This window comes from Urocitellus parryii, chromosome 11 (genome assembly GCF_045843805.1).
Source record: "Urocitellus parryii isolate mUroPar1 chromosome 11, mUroPar1.hap1, whole genome shotgun sequence".
NCBI lineage: Eukaryota > Metazoa > Chordata > Mammalia > Rodentia > Sciuridae > Urocitellus > Urocitellus parryii.
The window spans coordinates 12785566-12807387 of NC_135541.1; the positions used below are offsets into that span (position 1 = coordinate 12785566).

The 21822-nt window shown below is 34.8% G+C and overlaps 1 protein-coding gene across 7 annotated transcripts in view; it reads right to left on the minus strand.

Annotated features, from left to right (window-relative positions):
- Eif4g3 (eukaryotic translation initiation factor 4 gamma 3) overlaps positions 1–21822 on the minus strand; it is a 196829-nt gene that overhangs the window by 109629 nt on the left and 65378 nt on the right. For all 7 annotated transcript variants that reach the window (XM_077791290.1, XM_077791289.1, XM_077791288.1 and 4 more), the window contains exon 2: positions 18391–18466. In XM_077791290.1, the coding sequence (XP_077647416.1) occupies positions 18391–18466 (76 nt within the window). The remainder of the gene's footprint in view (positions 1–18390; positions 18467–21822) is intronic.

Below are 21822 nucleotides of genomic sequence, written 5' to 3' on the forward strand. Positions count from 1 at the left end.
GTGGGTGTTCTGGAGGATCCCAAGGGAAAAGATGCATGGAGATTATCATTTTTCTTCAATATAAATTCTCTTTTACCAAAAAAAAAAAAACAAAAAACAAAAAACAAAAACATGATGGAGGGTGGGGGAGGAGTAAAGAGCGAAAAGGCAAGAGTTAAGGAGGAAACAGATTTTAGAAACAAAACAACTCTTTTCTAATTCACTTTAGAATGTGATTTTCATCAATTACCCAAACTCCATGTTCCAAAAGTTCACTTAATTAGTTGTTAAGGAGGAATAAAAATAACCTGACTGTGTTGGAAGGACATGGGCAAATAGAGGATTATTAGAAAGAAAAAAAGAAAAAAACTAAAATACCATCTGTCAAAGTAAAAGCCAATGGATAATGATAAATAAAAATAAAAAAAATAGGAGAAATCTCCTACTGCTTAGAGATAGAGTTAATAGAAGAGGAAATAAAAACAAAAATGCTTGAAAGTGGATGGGTGTAAACAACAGACCAGGAGGGGCTGGGGGTGTGGTTCAGTGGTAGAGGGATGCCTGGCATATGAGAGGCCCTGTCTTCAAATCTCAGCACCATATATAAATAAATAAAATAAGGTTCCATCAACTACTTAAAAAAAAATCATTCTTAAAAAAAAAAAGAATAGATGGGGACTTGTTTCTTTTCATCAGAAATCCTTTTATATTGTATGCTTTCATTGAAAGCATGTACATGCCATGTTCTGAACATTTTCATTAAACAGATGGGCAAATGCTAAAGCTATTTAAAGATAATCAAAAAGAAATTATCTAGATAATAAAGATCTATAGGCAAGCACATTCATCACAGCATTATGTATAAAAGCAAGAAGATAGAAATAACTCAAATATCCACCAACATATGACTAGTTATATAAATCATAGTATAAAAGGAACAGTTGCTTAAAAACATTTCTACCCTGAAAGTGGCTTTCTTCCCAATATAACCAAAAATCATAGAATGATGTAGTCCTGAATTTAATGACACACTCAAGGTCCGCTAAAATGATGTACAATTGTACACTGACACAGAACAATATAAATATGATGTGTTTAGGGCTAGGGTAGTAGCTCAGTGGTTCAGTGCTTGCCTCTGCATGCAGGAGGCACTGGGTTCAATCCTCAGCACCACATAAATAAACAAATAAAATAAAGATATTGTATCTATCTACAAATTAAAAATTTTTTAAAATAAATAAATAAATATGATGCATTAAGATAAAATGCAACATATAATCAGTATTTTAAGTATGAATTTTGTTAGGCTATGTGTGTGCAATTTATATGTCTACAAAAATATGAAACATGGAATAATTCAATCTAAAGAATAGGTGTTTCTCTAAAAAACAAGATAAAGGGTGCTTTTCATTATTTTACAATTTTTGGAATTATTTTTGTTACTTAATATTATTCAACCAGAAAAAAATTTAAAGCTATGAATCAGCCATTTGAATCTTATATTTTAATAGTAAAAACACATAACCCATTGGGAAAACAAATAACTACATCCCCAAAATATATATTTAGGAAAAAACATTTTTTACAATAAGAAGTTACTTATGGCATAAATTTAAGTAAAGCAAACAGGGTGAGAATTTTTAGTACTCTGATAGCTTTTATAGCAAAACTACTGCAAAGAACATGTCAAAAAGATGGCATGAGCCTTTCATTAGCAAGATCACAAACCAGTTTTTTCTGTCATACTTTTCTCTTGGTTTCTAACAAGCACAAATTAATTTTATAGTGAACAAACTATTAAACTTGGTGATTAGATTTCCAGATTAGCTTATAAAATCCTTCTTAAGCCAAAGATGGAGCTGAGGAAAACAGGCTGGTACTATAATCCTCTGGCGCTCCCAAAGCCACACAAAGCCACACAAAGCAGGCAGCACTGAGTCTCACTGTGTGTCTCCTTTCAGTCCTTAAGGACGAGAATAAGACATAATAAGTACTTATTACAGTACTTGCAGACAAGTGGCCACTCAGACATATAAGTATTATACTGTTATTAACTCAAGAAAATCTCACTATGATATCACTATGTGGGTGTAAAACTTACTAAGCTTATCAACTCAGGAATACCTCAGGTAGCCAGAGCTGCCTTATAGTACAGAAAAGAGGCCAAGATAGCAACCTGATTTTATTTCTTTCATTGTGAATGGTAGCCTAGAGAACTGAATTAAAATTCTAATGATCTTTCCCAGTTCAATAACAAAATCTTGATCAATTAAGGATAACTAAAGAAAAAACTGGAGAGTAGTAAGGATTATCAACCCTAACTAAGCCCAAACCACTAAGTAAAATTACCCATAACAAACAGTAATATTCTATATGACCAGAAGAAATTAATCTGCTACTTTTTTAAGGACTATTTCATAGGCTATCCATTGTCCCTGTAGATACAAGAGGAACATTTGAGAGCTTTGTGATGGGTGATGGCTTTTTAACAGAGCACATTCTCTTCTACATGTTCAAAATTCCATTGTCACAGAGTTGGAAGATTGTTGGTATATATTTAATAGCTGCAATGGTACTAGTCATTTCCCATCTTACAACTTAATTTCTTTAAAATATAGGGTCCACTGCTCTTCATTCAGCTACAATAAACCAGTTATGTGACTTATTCAAAGTAAGTGAATTCTTTTTCATTCCATGGTATTAGAACTCTGAGCCTAGGGCTGGAGATGTGGCTCAGCGGTAGCGCGCTTGCCTGGCATGCGTGCGGCCCGGGTTCGATCCTCAGCACCACATACCAACAATGATGTTGTGTCCGCGGAGAACTAAAAAATAAATATTAAAAGTTCTCTCTCTCTCTCTCTCTCTCTCTCTCCCCCCTCTCTCAAAAAAAAAAAAAAAAGAACTCTGAGCCTAGTATTCAAATATAAGAAAGCATAAATTCAGTTATCAAAACCACAATATATTTAATAGTCCAACTCACATAAGACATGTGATGTATGTCCCCAATCTGAGACTGAGTTACAGATCATCATTTTCCAAACAAAAACTTAAAAATAAGGAACACACCCAAGAAAATCAGTCTTAAGAGTCAAGAGAACTGGGTTTGAATTTTGGCTCCTGTACAAAGAAAGTATATAAGCAAAATATTTGAACTTAGTTTCTTCTGTAAAAGAGAAAACTAAAAGACTATCATGCAAATTTATTTAACACGTTAAAGCATGGTTTGCAATGCCTGCTCCATAAAAAGTCAAAAAATGGTAGCTATTTGGGGCTGGAGTTGTGGCTCACTGGTGGAGCGCTTTCCTAGCATGTGTGAGGCACTGGGTTTGATTCTCAGCACCACATAAAAAAAATAAAATATGTATCCATCCATAATTTTTTTCAAAAATAGTAGCTATTGTATTCAATCTTTTTACAAATATTTAAACTATTGATTTAAAATTCTAATATTACGCATATAACTAAAGAACAGTTTTGGATTGAAATAATTCCTCCTCTGGTTTTCATTTATGCAGATTGTATAGGATACAGTAAAGTCTCTGCTAATCCTAAAGCAGTGGTTCAAAAGATAGGTTCTGAGACCAGAGGCATCACCACCACCTGGGAACAGGTTTAAAGTGCAAATCCGTAGGCCTCTCTGACATCTGTTTTGCGTGAAGTCCCAGCAATATGTACATAGTTTCACACAGTATACCAGATAATGCTGACTACTAAAGTTTAACAAACGCTGACATTAACATAACAGTGACAGGTTTAGCAATCCTAGCATGTTGTGTCTGCATGCTTTAGTCCACTGAGTTAACCCAAAATAGCAGAAGGCAGACTACTGAACATGCATACTGCTAGCTGTATTATTGCTACAAGGGACACTGCGACTCAGGAGGCTAAGGCAGGAGGATCACAAGTTCAAAGCCAGCTCAGAAAACAATGCAAGATTCTGTCTCAAAAAGGTCAACAGGGGAGGCTGGAGAGGTAGCTCAAAGTATCTCAGATTCAATCCCCAGTACAAAAAAAAAAAAAAAAAAAAAAAATCAACCTGCAGTGCCATCGCTAGGGTAATAGCAAAACTTTGAAATCCCTGGGGGATTTAATCTTGTTAAATAAAGTTATTTTCATTGTATAATTATTTTAAATGGACATCAAAATAGTTATACAATATACTGTACACTAAATGTAATCTAAAGATTTTCATGATCACACAAATTCAGCAATATGAACATCAAATTTTATGGAAAAATATATTTAAGGTTTATGGAATGTCAATAAAGCTCTTAGTGCATATACTTTTCTGCATCCATATTTGCTGTATTGCAGTTAGGTACAACTTCCAGCCACTACCAACATTCCAATTTGAAGCTGTTGTTTAATTCCTGTTTATAACATCATGGTGGGCTTCAAAATTCAACAACCAATATTTTGCTATGTTCTAAATTTTCCAGTATTTATCAAACTTCACAAACATACGTATCTTTTTCACCTGCACATCTCTATTCATCCTTTGAAACTCTAGGCAAATCTCACTTTCCCTGAGATAAATTTCTCAACACCATGTCTCCTGACTGTGTTTCACAATGTTGCTCCACATGGAGAAGAACTGCAAGACATTCACCGCCTAAGCTTGCTCTAAAAAATAATTAGCAGTCCTGATAAAATGCATGATCAATTTCAGATAGACTGTAATGACTTTTCTTCCAAAAAGCACACCCATACACAAAACAGCCATCAGAATCTAGATACTTTTAGTCAAACATTTTAATATTAAGCCTCTTTCCTTTTCTTTTCCATAAATACCTTTTTATTTTACACAGAGTTTTTATTGGTGCATTACAGTTGTGCATATTGCCAGGATTTGTTGTACATATTTGAACACCCACACTATAAATACCTCTATCAATTAAAAAAAAAAAAAAAACTCTTTGGTCTTTCAAAGTCTCTTCCTTTGAACAATTTTGAGATACTTGACAAATGTTTTTAATTAATTTGTCTGAATTTTTTTAAGTTACTAAACAAATGTTTATTGAGCAAAGCAAAAAATTAAACTGCTCATTTATAAATCTTAAAAAAAAAATGACACAAAACCCAAAGGATCTTTGGGGTTTGTAACAGCTAAAGAAATTGAATACCTTTCTACTAAACTACCAACTAAATATCAATACATGATGTAGGGCAAATAAACCACCATGGAACAACAGTTAAAATGTACTACGAACAGAATTGGTAACCCTCACAATCACTTGTCCAGGCATCACTGGTGAACAGACGTGCATGATAAAATAAAAGGGAATTTTGTAAAGCAGTAAATATGCCTGTGTCTATCAAAGGTTACAGCTAAAAATGATCTCTCTGTTTATGCCACCAACTTAATGACAATAATAAATGTATGCCTCGAGGTAAAAATGATCTTCATTACTTTTTTCCTAAAATATTACAACTTTGTTTGTCACGAAATTAGTCCAATATCCTTTAACCAATTTTGGCTTAAACCAATCCATTATCAGTTTTGTTTATATGATACATGTAATAATTTATTAAATGAGTATGAATGTAATATTCTATAATGTAAAAAAATGTTTCCAAAATTCTCCAAAAGGAACTTGATTATTATTTCTCCTGTTTTCATCTGAAAAATTCAAAACCCATTAATAATTGACATTTCACAATAGCATATTCCTTTTTTTAATATTCATTTTTTAGATGTAGTTGGACATAATACCTTTGTTTCATGCTAGGCAAGCACTCTACACTGAGCCAACCCCAGTGTTACCATATTCCCTTTTTTATCTTCAAAGTTAATCCTTCTTTTGAAGGAGAAAAAAAATCAAATAAATACATACCAAATAACATTTTAATTAGATACCTGACTTAACATTTAAAGAGCAAATCTACATTGAATATTAACAAGGAATCCCAACTTTCATAAATGTCATTAATCAGCGTAAAAGATGAACAGAAACAAAATTCAAAATTCAGAAATTTTAATGAATGCTGTACAACCGAATTGCAGTTGAATGAATGATTTTCCCAAAGTTACTTCAAGGGGATGAAACTGCAGCTCGGTGATAGAGGGTTTACCTAGAATTTGCAAGGCCTTGGGTTCAATCCCCCAAAAATAAAACAATTGAAAAGTTCACAAGCCTGTAATCCAGGCAGCTCCGGACGCTGAGGCAGGAGGATTGGGAATTCAAAGCCAGCCTCAGCAAAAGCAAGGTGCTAAACAACCCAATGAGGTCATGTCTCTAAATAAAATACAAAAAAGGGCTGGGGATGTGACTCCGTAGTCAAGTGACCCTGAGTTCAATCCCTGGTACCCAAAGAAAAAAGAGAAAGAACAGTTATAAATACTATTCAAAAAAAAAAAACAAAACTCAAATACTTTTCAGATTACCACAACAGATAGGCGAACCTGTTCCTCAATAAGAAAAGTTCTTTTTTTGTTGGGGGGGGGGGGGGCGCAGAACCTGTGCTTGGGATCACACCCTAGGGCTTTGCACATTCTAGGCACAGCCACACTGAGTCATATCCAAGCCTCTTCCAAGTACTTCCGCCTAATGAGAATTCATGGGAACTCTACCAATAAATGTTATTTACAATTTATTTACAGATATTGGTTGCAATTTATATAGTCATTAATGTCACCTCCTTACTTTCCCACATCTACTTAAAATGATGCACCACCATCTTGCCTGGTAAATTGAGAACTCTTAAAAGACTTCAACAATCATAGTTTTCACTATTGTCTTCTCTTTTTCATCTGACACAAAATCCTGCAAATATATATCATCCAATAACCTATTACTGAATTATTTACCTCGATATCTTTAATAACTTTGCCACATCTCCAATGTTTTGGCTAAAGATTTAACACCAGACTCCATGAGGCCAAAGACTTTTTTGGTTGCTGTACATTTACAAGGACATAGAAAAGTATCTTCAAATACTTTTCAGATTACCACAACAGATAGGCAAACCTGTTATTCAATAAGAAAGAAAGGCATGCTAGAATAAAGATTGGGTCTAATTAACAAGATTTTTTTACTAAGAAAAAAACAAATAGCAGCAAGCAACAGCATCTGAACTCCATAAAAATATTTAAAAGTGCTGAGTGAGAGGTTTACCTGAAGAGGGTAAGAATGAGATTTATTTTATTTATTTATTTATTTTTAATTTTCTAAAGAAATAAAAAGGAAAACCAGAAATAAGGAAATGATGTAAATATAATCTTAGATACATTAAAAACTTTTTGAAAATTCAATCCAAAATGAATTTAATACAAGGCTTAGATGTGACTATCATAATGGAAGTTTGATAACAATAATACAGGAAACACAATGGAAAAATTGAAGGTTACAATTTATTACTGCTAATGTAATATTATTTGGGGCCTTAGGGAATATTTCAAGGCCACTGTGAATCTACTGATTTAATCAGGACAGAATTACTACTGATCCACATATCAGATCACTAGCACTAAAGGTGAGGAGGAAAAATAACTGTAAAGCTTACTTTTGATTTTTAATTGCTAAAATAATATGTAAATATACTTATTATTATTAAAAGGGGGAGTCAAAGTAGTAATTCCACTTCATTCTATTCCTAATGGATAATACTGTTAATAGTCTGAAAGCAGGTAAACTGGCACATGCCAGCAACTCCCACTCCAGGTCAAGTCCGAGGCAGGAGGGTGGAAGGAGCAAGACCAATTTAGGCAACTTAGCAAGACCCTAATTCAAAATAAAAAACAAAAAGGGGTAGGGATGGGGGCTGGTAGAGCACTGAGAACCACACAAAAATAAATAAATAAATAAATAAATAAATAAAATGAAGGTACTGTGTCCATCTATGACTAAAAATACTTTTTAAAAAGGGGGAAAACTAGGGATGTAGCTACAGTTAATATAAACGAGAAAAATAGTTTGATTTACTGGGGACACCGATACACACCTGTAATCCTAGTTAACTCAGGACTGAAATGGAAAAATCATAAATTCTAGGCCACCTTCAGCAACTTACTAAGGCTTTGTCTCAAAATAAAAAATTAAAAGGACAACAGATGTAGCTCAGTGGTATAGTGTTCCTGGATCTAACACCCTTTACCCCCCGCCCTGTAAAATGATATATATTCTTTCAAATCTTTTTTATATTTACAAATAATTATTTCATAAATAAATGTGATACAATAATTACTCCATGACAATCATTTATGAACATATCAGAGATCAGTCCAAGTCATATATATACCTACCTACTTCATTCTTCTAACACCTCAATGTGATATAACTGCATTCTTTAACTTTTTTTTTTTTTTAGTATTGGGGATTAAACCTGAACCCAGGGGTGCTTAACCCTTGATTTACATACTCAGCACCTTTTATTTTTTTATTTTGACACAACAGTCTCACTAAGATGCTTGGGGACTCACTAAATTGCTGAGGCTAGCTTTCAACTTAGAGATCCTCCTGCCTCAGCCTCATGAGCCACTGGGACTACAGGCATGCACCACTACATGTGACTTAACCATCAATATTTAAAGGTGGACTTATTTAAAATTTTTTTAAATTACTGATAATTAGTTATACATGACAGTAGAATGCTTTTTTGGTTTTGTTTGTTTTGGGAGTTTTAGAGGGTTTTTTTGTTTGTTTTGATACCAGGGATTGAACTCAGGGGCACTTGACCACTGAGCCACATCCCCAGCCCTATTTCATATTTTATTTTGAGACAGCGTCTCACTAAGTTGCTTAGAGACTCACTTTTGCTGAGACTGGCTTTGAACTCCCAAACCTCCTGCCTCAGCCTCCTGAGCTGCTGGAATTACACTGCCTGCCTAATAGAATGCATTTTGACACATCATACATAAATGTTCATATAAGCTTTCATTCTTCTGGTTGTACATAATGTAGAAACACACCGGCTGTATATACATACACGCACATAGGGTAATAATGTCGATTCATTCTACTGTCCTTCTACCCCCATATCCCTTCCCCTATAAAGGTTGTCTCTTAAACAAAAAGAATTATATTTCCTACCACTGTTGAGAGCCAAACATAAAATAAAAACAAACATTAGTAACTTTTTACTAATTTTCAACAAAAATTCAAACATCTCAGAAACAAAATAATAATAATAATAATAATAATAGGGTGTGAAGATAAGAATGTAGCTCAGAGATAGCATGTTTGTCTCGGATACTTGAGACCTGGGTTCGATCTCCAGTATCACAAAAAAAAAAAAGTGAAAGAAGGAAGAGTCTAATCAATTCATTTTACTCTATTTCATTATATATTTCTTGAGAATTGGCATAATTTGGCAACCACTACAACCTCATCATACCTTGTACATATCAGGTTCTTAAGTTTAATTGCTTGATTTTTTTTTTTTTAAAGAGAGAGTGAGAGAGAGAGGGAGAGAGAGAGAATTTTTTAATATTTATTTTTTTAGTTATTGGCGGACACAACATCTTTGTTGGTATGTGGTGCTGAGGATCGAACCCGGGCTGCACGCATGCCAGGCGAGCGCGCTACCGCTTGAGCCACATCCCCAGCCCCTAATTGCTTGATTTTTTAAAATATTTTTTTAGTTGTAGGTAGACACAATACCTTTATTTTATTTATTTATTTTTATGTTGTACTGAGGATCAAACCCAGTGCCTCGCACATGCTAGGAGAGCACTTTACCGCTGAGCCACAACCCCAGCCCGCTTAATTTTTAATACCAATAAAATTCATGATTTAAAAAAATTGAGAATTCACTTTAGGTTGATTTAGTAGCCACAGTAAATTAATGATCTAAGGTAAGAAACATGCTAACCTCTTAAATCCACTAGAATCCTGACACTCCACCAAAGGTTCCGTAAATATTCACTACATCCTCTACTACCTTCTTGGTATACTAAATACTAAACTTGGTATTTAAAAAATACTTGGAGGGGCTGGTGATGTGGCTCAAGCGGTAGTACGCTCACCTGGCGTGCGTGTGGCCCGGGTTCAATCCTCAGCACCACATACAAACAACGATGTTGTGTCCACCGAAAACTAAAAAATAAAAATATTTTTTTAAATAAATAAATAATAAAAACCACTTGGAGGGCTGGGGCTTTAGCTCAGTGGTAGAGCGCTCACCTCGTATGTGTGAGGCACTGGGTTCGATCCTCAGCACCACATAAAAATAAAGATATTGTGTCCATCCTACAACTATAAATAAACAAACAAACAAATATTTAAAAACACTTGAAGCCATTTCCCAAATGTTACTTTCCCCTATGAACCAAAGATGAAGAGAGAAATAATTTCTGCAAATTATGTCATAATAAGATACAACTGGGGGCTGGGGATGTGGCTCAGCGGTAGCGCGCTCGCCTGGCGTGCATGCGGCCCGGGTTCGATCCTCAGCACCACATACCAACAAAGATGTTGTGTCCGCCGAGAACTAAAAAATAAATATTAAAAAATTCTCTTTCTCTCTCTCTCTCTCCTCTCTCACTCTCTCTTTAAAAAAAAAAATAATAATAAGATACAACTGGGATAAAACTTGGGTAATATGTTAAAATTATATTATTTCTAAAAAAATTCATGGAATTATTAACAGTAAATCTAGCAACATGGCAATGGTTTCATAAAAGGAAGGTTGCAAGTTTGAGACCAGCCTGAGCAACTTAGCAAGACCCTGTCTCAAAATTAAAAGTGAAAATGGCTGGGAGTTGGGGCTGGGGATGTGGCTCAAGCGGTAGCGCGCTCGCCTGGCATGTGTGCGGCCAGGGTTCGATCCTCAGCACCATTATACAAACAAAGATGTTGAATATTAAAAAAAAAAAAAAAAGAAAGAAAGAAAGAAATATAAGCCAGGTGAGGTGGTGTACACCTGTAATCTCAGCAACTGAAGAAGCTACAGCAGGGGGATGGCAAGTTCAAGTTCAGATTGAAAGACTTAGACCCTGCTTCAAAATAAAATTTTAAAAGGGCTGTATATAATTTATTAGTAGAGTGTCCCTGGATTAAATTTCTAGTACCAAAACAAAAAGTGTTAACAGAATTTAACAGATTGCAAATGATACAACAAGTCTTCCAACCCCTAATATTTTAATTTTCTGCAAATACTGTTTCACTTTAATAAAGTTAGATAACCTTATTTTGTAAGTATGTACAGTGATTGTGGAAGCAGCTGCTGTTAAATATCTAGGTGTTAATTTCATACTAGGTTCTACAAGTTTTAAATGAAATTATCTCATTTAGCCTTAGCCTTCATAATGACCTTTGGAGATGAATACTATTATCTCCATTTTACTAATGAGGAAAAAAAACTGAGGTGCAAAGAGGCTAAATGACTTGTCCCACAACACACACAGCCTGTGTGTGGAAGCACCAGGATTTGAATCCACTTGGTCTGATTACACAGTGAGTTGGCCGTTCTTAACATTCTGATCCGTATAAACCCATAAACTACAGTTTATCTGCTAATACAACATCAGAATATATCCTTAATTTAAATCTTATATCAGTTCCACATTAGAAACCCTTCAATGGCCCCATCGGTATATCAAAAATCCAAACACTGGGACAGAGGATAAAGCCAAGTAGTAGCAGAGCACGTACCTATGAGGCTTTAGGTTCAAATACCAATGCAGACAGATAAATAATTAGGTAGGGAGGTAGGTAAATAGATAGATAACCAACCAAATGTCTTCTGAGAACCTGCCAATACTGTTATGACCTAGACTTTGTCAGCCTCTAGAATTTATTTCTAAAGTGGCAGCTATATGCAACTGTTTAAATCAATATTATATAAAATACAAAATTTACAATTCAGTTTCTCCATCATACTAGTCTCCAGCGCTCACTAGACATGTGTCTTACTGGACAGCACTGCTGCCCACCTATTTAAAGAGCACTAAGCTCCAGACACCAGGTCTCTTCCCACTGGAAAGTCTAGGGGCCTCTGAGACACTTATTTGGAAAGTTTATGCTCTTCCTTCCTACCCATCAGCTCTTAGTTCAGGTATCACCTGAAGTGAGGTATCACCTGAACCTAAGATGCCGCCTTCTCTTGCCTGTTCACTTAAGTCAAAATAGAAATTACACAGCCAGGCTTGATGGCTCTCATTTATAAACCCTGATACTCCAGATGCTGAGGAAGAGAACTAGAGCAACTTAGAGAGATCCTATCTCAAAATAAAATTTTTTAAAAGGACTGTGGGTATAATTTAGCTGTACAGCACTTGACTAGCATGTCTAAGGGCCTGGGTTTTGTTCCCAGTGCTGACCAAAATATATATATATATATATATATATATATATATATATATATATATATATATATATATATATATATATATATTACTCATTAATTCTATGCCCTGTTTCTTACCTCATAAATACTTACTAAAATGTTGACTCTTTCTCACTTTCATGTAAATGTTATTCTATAACACCTAGAAGAATACCAGAGAGGGGATACAAGAGGTACTGACTGGATAATGAATATTAGTACCAATGAATTTTAATCATTTTGCCTAACAAGGAAAATCTAGTAGTGGCACTACTAACATTTGGGGCTGCTGAGAACTGGTCATATGCACATGTTTATTGGCATTAATGTCTTCTCAACCTACTAAATGCTATAAGCACTCCTCTATACCCTAAGTTAAACATGACAGCAATATCTAACATTAAGAAAATGTCAAAATGTGATTTTTTTATTTAAACTTTCAATACAAATATTTGGATTCCTGGGGATTGAGGTTGTGGCTCTCCACTGACAACATATACTGGTCTACTTAATGCTCACCTGTGACTTGGAAAAAGACCTAAAAGCATGATTCTCTAAACAGGTTACATATACCTATAGGATGACAGAACCAAAACTTTCTATGTAAAATATAAACTGGCTTAAGCATCATGAAATTTTACAATATTAAAGACTAATTTGTTTTCTGTTAAAGGAGAGAGAACATTAGAAACCTCTACATGGACTTCAACCATCTCCACCTGTCTCTTTCCCCTGTTGACCCTATTATCTGTATCCTCTCCTTGCAATAAACTGAAGAGGTGAGGGAAACCAAAAAAAAAAAAAAAAGAAGACTAATTTGTTTATTAAAGAATAATTTAAATAATTTACAAGGATATTTTTCATAATGAGTTAATATTGCAATCCTTCCAATCTCCCAGAATACAAACTTCTAATCCCTATGTTAAAATCATTATTTCATTAAGTTTATCTCCACAATTATATTAATAATAATAGTCAAAATCTAATTCTCTAAATAAAATACATTAATAAAAACTATACAACATGGCAAAATTACATAGTTCCCAATAAAAAAGGATGAAAATAAAAAAGTTAACAGTTACTATATTTCAAATTAGCTTATGCCTCTCCAATTTTTCCAATTTTCTATACCATTATGGATGCTGCTTTTACTAGACTTTTAAAAATATTTCCTTGATTCTTTTTTCTTTACATTGTAACTCACATGTAATGAAATAAGCTTCCTTCTCATCCCTGATAAATATCTCAAGGACAAATTTATATATACTAAGTTAAAATAAAGTAAATGCAAAATAACCAGGCGAAGTAAATGCAAAATAACAGACATTAAAAAAAAATCAAAATCTTTATGTACTTTAAAGACTTCCTTTTCAAGGAATTTAACCAACTCCATAAACGTGACCCATGGGTGCCATATGCCAAGGCAATAAAAGGTGAGTTGAGGATTAGCCTTCATTGTATGACACAGCAATAATGCTAATAAACTAGACACTAGAGGAATAATGACCAATACATAATTCTGAGGCTGAGACAAGGGACACATAGGAATTCAAAGCACCCAGGCACATATTTTCTTTTTTTTTTTTTTTAATATTTATTTATTTATTTTTTAGTTTTCAGTGGACTCAACATCTTTGTTTGTATGTGGTGCTGAGGATCGAACCCGGGCCGCACGCTGCCAGGCGAGCGCGCTACCACTTGAGCCACATCCCCAGCCCACATATTTTCTTATCTAACGTGTTCAACACTGCAAAAGTGAAAAAAGAGACTTAATTTTTATTGCATATATGATAGTCACTATAAACAGCCAAAGTCCAACTGAAAAACTAACTGCAAAACTAAATCCAAGCAGGCATGGTGGGACACACCTGCAAATCCCAATTACTTGGAGTGCTGACGCACAAGGATCACCAAATCTGAAGGAAGCCCTGGCAATTTAGCAAGATCCTCAAAACTGGGCTGGGGCTGGGGCTAAGCAGTAGCAAATGGCATGTATGAGGCACTAGGTTCAATTCTCAGCACCCCATATAGATAAAAAAATAAATAAATAAATAAAAATAAAAGGTCTATAAACAACATCAAAAAGAAATTTTTTTGAGAGAGAATTTTTAATATTTATTTTTTAGTTTTCAGTGGACACAACATCTTTCTTTCTTTCTTTCTTTCTTTCTTTATTTATTTATTTATTTATTTATTTATTTATTTATTTTAATGTGGTGTTGAGGATCGAACCCAGTGCCCCGCTCATGCAGGCGAGCGCTACCGCTTGAGTCACATCCCCAGCCCAAAAGAAAATATTAAAAAAAAGAAAAGAAAAAAGATCCTCCCACCTCTCTTCCCTATTTAATGGTAATCTCCTCATGCTCTTCCCCCCTATCCCATTTTGAGTCATACATGTATGATGATGTGAGGGGGGGGGGGGGAACGTGTGTCACATTACATTGGGTAGAGAGAAGTGATGCGGGGGGTGGGGGAAGAGGGGATAGGAAGGGCAGCAGAATAAAATAGACACTTGTATTGCTGTATGTATATATACTGTAAAACCAATGTGATTCTGCAACCTGTACACTCAGAAAAATGAGAAATTATACCCCATTTGATTCAAATGTATGATATGTCAAGATCATTGTACTGGCATGTGTAACTAATAAAAAAATTTTTTTTAAAGAAAAATGAAAGTATATGACCACATAAATATTTGCTCACATATGTTCGCAACAAATTTATTTGTAATAGCCCAAAACAGGTAATAACCCAAATGTCCTTCAAAAGTTAACAAATAAAGTTGTAGCATCTTCACATAATAGAATATTACCCATCAACCTAAAGGGACAAATCATTAACCTAAGCACCAAGTGGATAAATATCAAAACTTGTGGAGTGAAAAAAAGTGAGTGCATCAGGTTGGGGTTGTGGCTTAGTGATAGAGCACTTGCCTAGCATGGGTTTGATTCTCGGCACTGAATAAAATAAAAGTCCATCAACAACTAAAAAAAAAAAAAAGTTTTTTAAAAAAAAGATCCTCAAAATTTAAAAAGTGGTGAGGATGTAACTCAGGGCAGAGCACTTGTCTGGTATGTGAGATGTCTCCACCCCAGGTTCAATCCCCAGTATCATTAAATTAACTAATTTGAAAAATTTAAGATTCAAATATTTCATGTAAATTGTGCACCAAGCACTGTCCTACCACTCGAAGAATTTTGATAATCTCCTCACCAAAATAGTAAATTTACAGAATTATATATGTCCTTATTTATGAGGAATCTTAATAACATACTTATTCTTTAAGCCAATAATCATATTTCTAAAAGTTATTTTTTAAAATCACCCAAAACACAGAAAATGCTTTAAATTCAAAGTTATTCCATAATAGCAAATACTGGAAACAATCTAATGCTTTAAGCCCTATGCTTCCACGTCACCACCACCTGCCCTCATCACAGTCACTCTCCATGGGGTAGCTCCAGTAACTTGGATCTGTTGCTCTTAATCCTCCACTGACTTTCCATCACAACTGGACTAAAATCGCAAACCTACATCATGGTCTACAGCACATACATGACCATGACCAACCCAACCTCTCCAATTCAGCACACTGGCACCCATGTATTCCCAAGACTAGAGTAGGCCCACTGCCATTTCTGGGCCTTCGATGTTCCTTCTCTTATAAATAATTTCTCTAGAAGTGTTCTAAGGTTTCTGCTTAAATGCCTTCTTTTCTTTTCAGAGTTTGGTTACTCGGGGGACGGGGACAGGGATTGAACCCAGGACCCTCAGACATGCCAGAGAAGCACTCTACCATTGAGCTACACCTCAAGTCATTTTTTTTTTAAGTTGTAGTTGGACACAATACCTTTATTTATTTATTTGTATGTGGTGCTGAAGATCGAACACAAGGCCTCACATGTGGTAGGAGAACACTCCATTGCTGTGCCACAACCCCAGCCCCTACACCTCAAGTCTGAAATGTTGTGTTTTATTTATTTGGGTGGGGGTAGTGCTGGGGAGTGAATCCATAACTGCGCTACCACTTAGCTACATTCCCAGCCCTATTTTGGGGGGAGGAAGGCAGGACAGGATTATAGGTGTGCACCACCATACCCAACTCTTAAATGTCTTTTCAAAGAGACTTTCCCTAGGAGCCATTGCTCGGTCATTTTCTATTCCTCTATCCTGCCTCATTTTTTATGACAGTAGCTCATACAAGTCAACAGTAGTGTTGGGGGAAGGGTGTCTGTTTATTACTGTCTATCTCACAAAAACAAAACTCCAGCACATTTTAAGTACACACAATAAAAGCTCTAGAAACATGACCAAAAGAGCATGACTAAATTCTTATAAAAATTGTAACCATTTAGTATTTAAGAAACAACACAGGATAAGCTAATATAAAGTCACCATAGAACATCTTACTCTGAGCCTATAGTACAGAAAAAAAGACATGAAACTACACCAAAAACAAGATGATTATAGTAGTTGTCTCTAAAAATCATTCAGGATTACGAGAATTTTTTCATTTTCTTTCTGTAACTTTTTATAATTTTAAAAATACTTCCAATAATGAAGGTATACTTTTATAGTATTAAAAATATATATTTTTTTAAGAAATATGTCTGACAAACATGATGCTTCCCTGTCCCAGTACTTTAAAGACTGCAACTGTTTTTAGATTCTAAAAGTGATTCATAGCTCAAACATATAAAAATCACTGCTCTATATTGTCACTTGAGATTATAATTACTTAAGGACTCATCACCCCTACCAGACTATAAGTTTGCTTATTAGCACATAATATTACATGGCATGTAGAACTGAAATATTTAGAAGTGTTTTTCAGGGCTGGGGCTAGGGTTCAGTGGAAGAGCGCTCGCCTAGCATGCATGAGGCACTGGATTCGATCCTCAGCACCACATAAATAAATAAAATAAAGGTATTATTGTCCACCTATAACTAAAATAATACATTTTTAAAAAATTAAAAGTGTTTTTCAGTACTATGTGTTTTACCATCTACTTACATCTCCAGCCCTTTTTTTAAAATTACGAGACAAGGTCTCACTATATTGCAGAAACTGGCCTCAAACCTGTGATCCTCCTGCCTCAGCCTCCCTATTAGCTGGGAATATGGTGGTACACTATCACACAAAGCTGGAATTTAAATATTGAAAATGATAGATTCAACTCTCGTAATCCCTTCAATTTCCTGAGATTCACTATAAAGCATTTAAAATGTGCTTCTAATTTTATTACCTTCATCCTCTTTTAAATATACCTTCACCTGTTAATCTGAATGAATCATTTGATATAAAAAAATTAAATTTCCTCCACTATTCGCTTTTCCAATCTTCCTGCATATTTTATATGCAACCAGGAAGGGGAAAGGTACAAGGGAAAAAAAAAAGTTAAAAAGAGCAAAAAAATGGGGCTGGGGTTGTGGCTCAGCAGTATAGCATTCACCTAGCACATGTGAGGCCCTGAGTTCAATCCTCAGTACCACATAAAAATAAATAAATAAAATAAGGTGTTTTATCCATTAAAAAAAAAAAGCAAAAAAGCCTGGCGTTGTAATCCCAGCAGCTCAGGAGCCTGAGGCAGGAGGATCGAAAGTTCAAAGCCAGCCTCAGCAAAAAGTGAGGTGCTGAGCAAATCATTGAGACCCTGTCTCTAAATGAAATACACAATAGGGCTGGGAATATGACTCAGTGGTGGAGTGCCCTTGAGTAGAATCCCTAGTACAAAAACAAACAAAAGAGCAAAAGAAAAATTATTTAAGAAAAAATTCAAAAATGGGGCTGGGGTTGTGGCTCCACAGTAGAGCATTGTCTAGCACATGTGAGGCACTGGGTTCAATCCTCAGCACCACATAGAAATAAATAAATAAAATAAAGATTAGAAAAATTCAAAAAAGTGTACAGAAAGAATCATAATACAAAGCAGAAGCTTAACATTTATGGAAAGAAAAAAAGGTGCAGGTGTACACTTCTTGGGCCTAAAAATCTTATTGTATCATATATATCTTGTTCTATTCAGAGTTTATTGAACCTTTCACATAACTCTTGTCATATATCAAACAACCATACACATCCTGTAATGCCAAGGGTTCCAGTGTGAAAACAGACATACAATAAGACAAACTTGAGACACTCACCGTGCTGTAGACTGCTGAGACAGTAGGAGTGAAGATTCGGTCCTCAAGAGGCTGTGGCACAGGTCCTCTAGGAATTCTAGAAAGGTGAGTTAAGGATAAGAGAACTCAAAAATGAACTGCACTAGCAGTAAGAGAAAAATCACCACCATAAAATTCTGCCAAAAGCCAAGCATTTTTTTACTCAATTAGTGCAGTCATATACTTTTTCCTCCACAGAAACTAGAAAATAAAGTAATTCAACTTTCCTAATGTGATTATTCCAATCTCTTCAAAAGTGGTTCCTATTATATACATTCCATGGAAACTCAAAACAAATACAATTATAAAACTTTTCCAAACTTTAAGTCCATGATAAGACTGCAACACCTAAACTTACTATGGAAAAAGACTAGAGAAGGATAACCAGAATATATTCAGGAAGATAACACTAACTCATCAAGTGAAAATTGCTGACAAGGGCCCGGTCTGTTCTGCTTACATCACAGGAATAGAACACACAATTCATTCCTTCTGGTTTTGCTTTTAATTTTAGCGGCAACTTTGCCCACAGCACTCCACCAAGTCCCCATTTTCAAAAACAGTCTCACAAACATTATATAGATTAAAATATTTTAGCACATCAACAGACCTTCTGTTTAAAGACAAAGGACTATCATTTTATTCAACTTCAAAACAAAAGACTATCATTTTATTCAACTTTAAAACTCTTCTGCCTGGTATGGTGATATTTTGGAATAGAAAATGCTTGTGAATTCCAGGCCTCTTCAACAATGACAACCAATCTGGTGGTCACAAGGCTGCACACCTGAAATCCCAGTGACTGACTCAGCATGCTGAGGCAGGAGAATTGCAAGTTCAAGGCCATACACAGCAACTTAATGAGACCCTATCTCAAAATAAAATTTACAAAAATAGTAGGAATGTAGTTCAGTGGGTTGAGTGCCTCCAGGTTCAATCTCTAGCATCACAAGAAAAAAAAAATTGACAAACAAAAGATCAATAACAATTACCCCTGGGTGATGGGCTAATATATTTGTTTTTCTAAACTGGATACAAATTATGTGTGTGGTTTAAATTTTTTTTTTTTTTTTTTTTTACAGAATGACAATAAATCCAATGGTGCCAACAAAACTGAGGCTAATTCTAAATGATTTTTAATCTCAAAAATAAGACTCTTAATGTCATAAATCCAAAATAAGATTCTTGTCCTTCAAATAAAATGCAGCCGGGGGCGGTGGTACTGAGACAGGATGATCAAGAGTTCAAAGCCAGCCTCAGCAAAATCGAGGTGCTAAGGCCCTCAGTGATACTCTGTCTCTAAATAAAATACAAAATAGGGTTGGGGATGTGACTCAGTAGTTAAGTACCCCTGAGTTCAATTCCTGGAAACTCCACCCTCCCAATAAAAATAAATACATTTATTTATGAATAAATTTTATAAATATTTGTAAATTCTATAAATATTTGTAAATAAATATAAATTTTTAAATAAATATAAACTGTATAAATTAATACATTTATTTATAAATATATTTATAAATAAATGTATCCATCCACAACTAAAAATTTTTCTTAAAAAACAGTTAATGCTTCTCACAGCATTTCCCTTTCTAATTCAGTAAGGTGGTTTGGAAGAAAAAGTAAAAGCTGCAAATAGTAATTTCTTCCCTTTTTTTTTTTTTTTTAATCTTAAGGAATGACCACAAGTTGCCAAAATCTGACAGAATTATTAGAAGTAAAATTCTTTATATCCAAATAGCCAAACCAGTTTACTGAGGTAAAAGAGGGGAACTAAACCAAAAAACCTACCCTTTAATTGTCAGAGACAATACCAGTCTCTAGACAGCATTTTAGACTACCAGCCTCAGACAATAATTTAACAACTGTCACCATCCCCCACAAAGAACTGGTTTAAAATGTTGCATTGAAAAGTGAGGAAGCTAAAACATTTCTCATAGAAACAGCCTCCTCCAAACAATGCCCCCCCCCCCCACACACACACACAAACACAAAATGTTCAAAGCACAAACCTAATAGGTTTTAGGACAAGTGTCCTTAATATAAGCTTGTTAGTTAGTTCTTCAGAATGAAGATTACCCCTCAGCTGAAATTAAACTTTCTTTGCATTAGACTTCTGCATTGTGGTCACATGACTGGTGGAAAATACAGTCATTCTTCTTCTACAGAACCAAACACTACTACATTATTGCTTTTTTCCCAGTGAGGACTAATCCTCACAATGGAGAATAACTTCTCAAGTAAGTTATCTTCTATGCCCAAGAGGCTGAGCTACTCCCCTTAACTGTACAAAGAAAAGGTTAGGACTCCTGGTGTCTATTAGTTGCTTTGTAAACTAAAATGATTACTATAATTACAAGCTTCCTGAGACAGTCTTTCATTTGGCCAACAATACAGTAACAAATAATCTTCCCCCTTGACTTCATTTATTTTGCTCCCTGTAAAATGACAAGAGAATATGGTGGAGTGATAAATTAGCTGTCTTAAAAGATCTTCTGTACAAAAAACTAATTAAAATAAAAACAATTAAAAGAGAAATGAAGAGAACAGTTTCAAGACTGATATGTGACTAACCAATTACACTGTCTGCATTGAACCACTTAATATTATGCCCTTAAGTAACCTGCCAAATTCAAAAGGCTAAATTACATATCCAGACCATGTCTCCTCATAGTCTGTAAGTATGCTCTTCCTATTATATCAACCAGTGCTAGGGCACAAAATTTAATAGCTAGATAGAAAAATATCACAAACTTTTCAAAATATGTTTGGCCCATCTAAAGATAAACTAAAGCCCAGTGCTGGCACACACCTGTAATCCTGGATGCTGAGACAGGAGGATGGCAAATTCCAAGCCAGCCTCAGCAACACCGAGGCCCTAAACAACTCAGTGAAAACCTGTATCTAAATAAAATACAAAAATAGGGCTGGGGATGCGGCACAATGATTAAGCGCCCCTTGGCTCAATCCCTGGTATAAAAAATTTTTAAAAAAAGATGAACTAAATTATTAGTCCGCTCCATAAAAGTGTCAAAGAAGCATCACTAAAAACTTTTGAAAAGTTCTGAATTCTTAGCTCAAACTCAATTATCTGTCCAATAGCAAATAGTCATTACTACAATCTATGCAGATAATGAGTTTAGCCAGAAAAACTTATTTTATGGGAGCATTTTTTTCCTTTAATTATAGTGTAGATAGTTGTACAACTTCATAAACATGCTAAAAAACAATGAACTCTTAAAAGTATGAATTACATGGAATGTAAACTTTATCTCTTCAGAAAAACCTAACTTGGATTGGAGTTGTGGCTCAGCGGTAGAGGGCTCATCTAGCACATGCGAGGCCCTGGGTTCGATCCTCAGCACCAAATAAAAATAAAATAAATAAAATAAAAGGCATTGTTTCAAAAAAAAA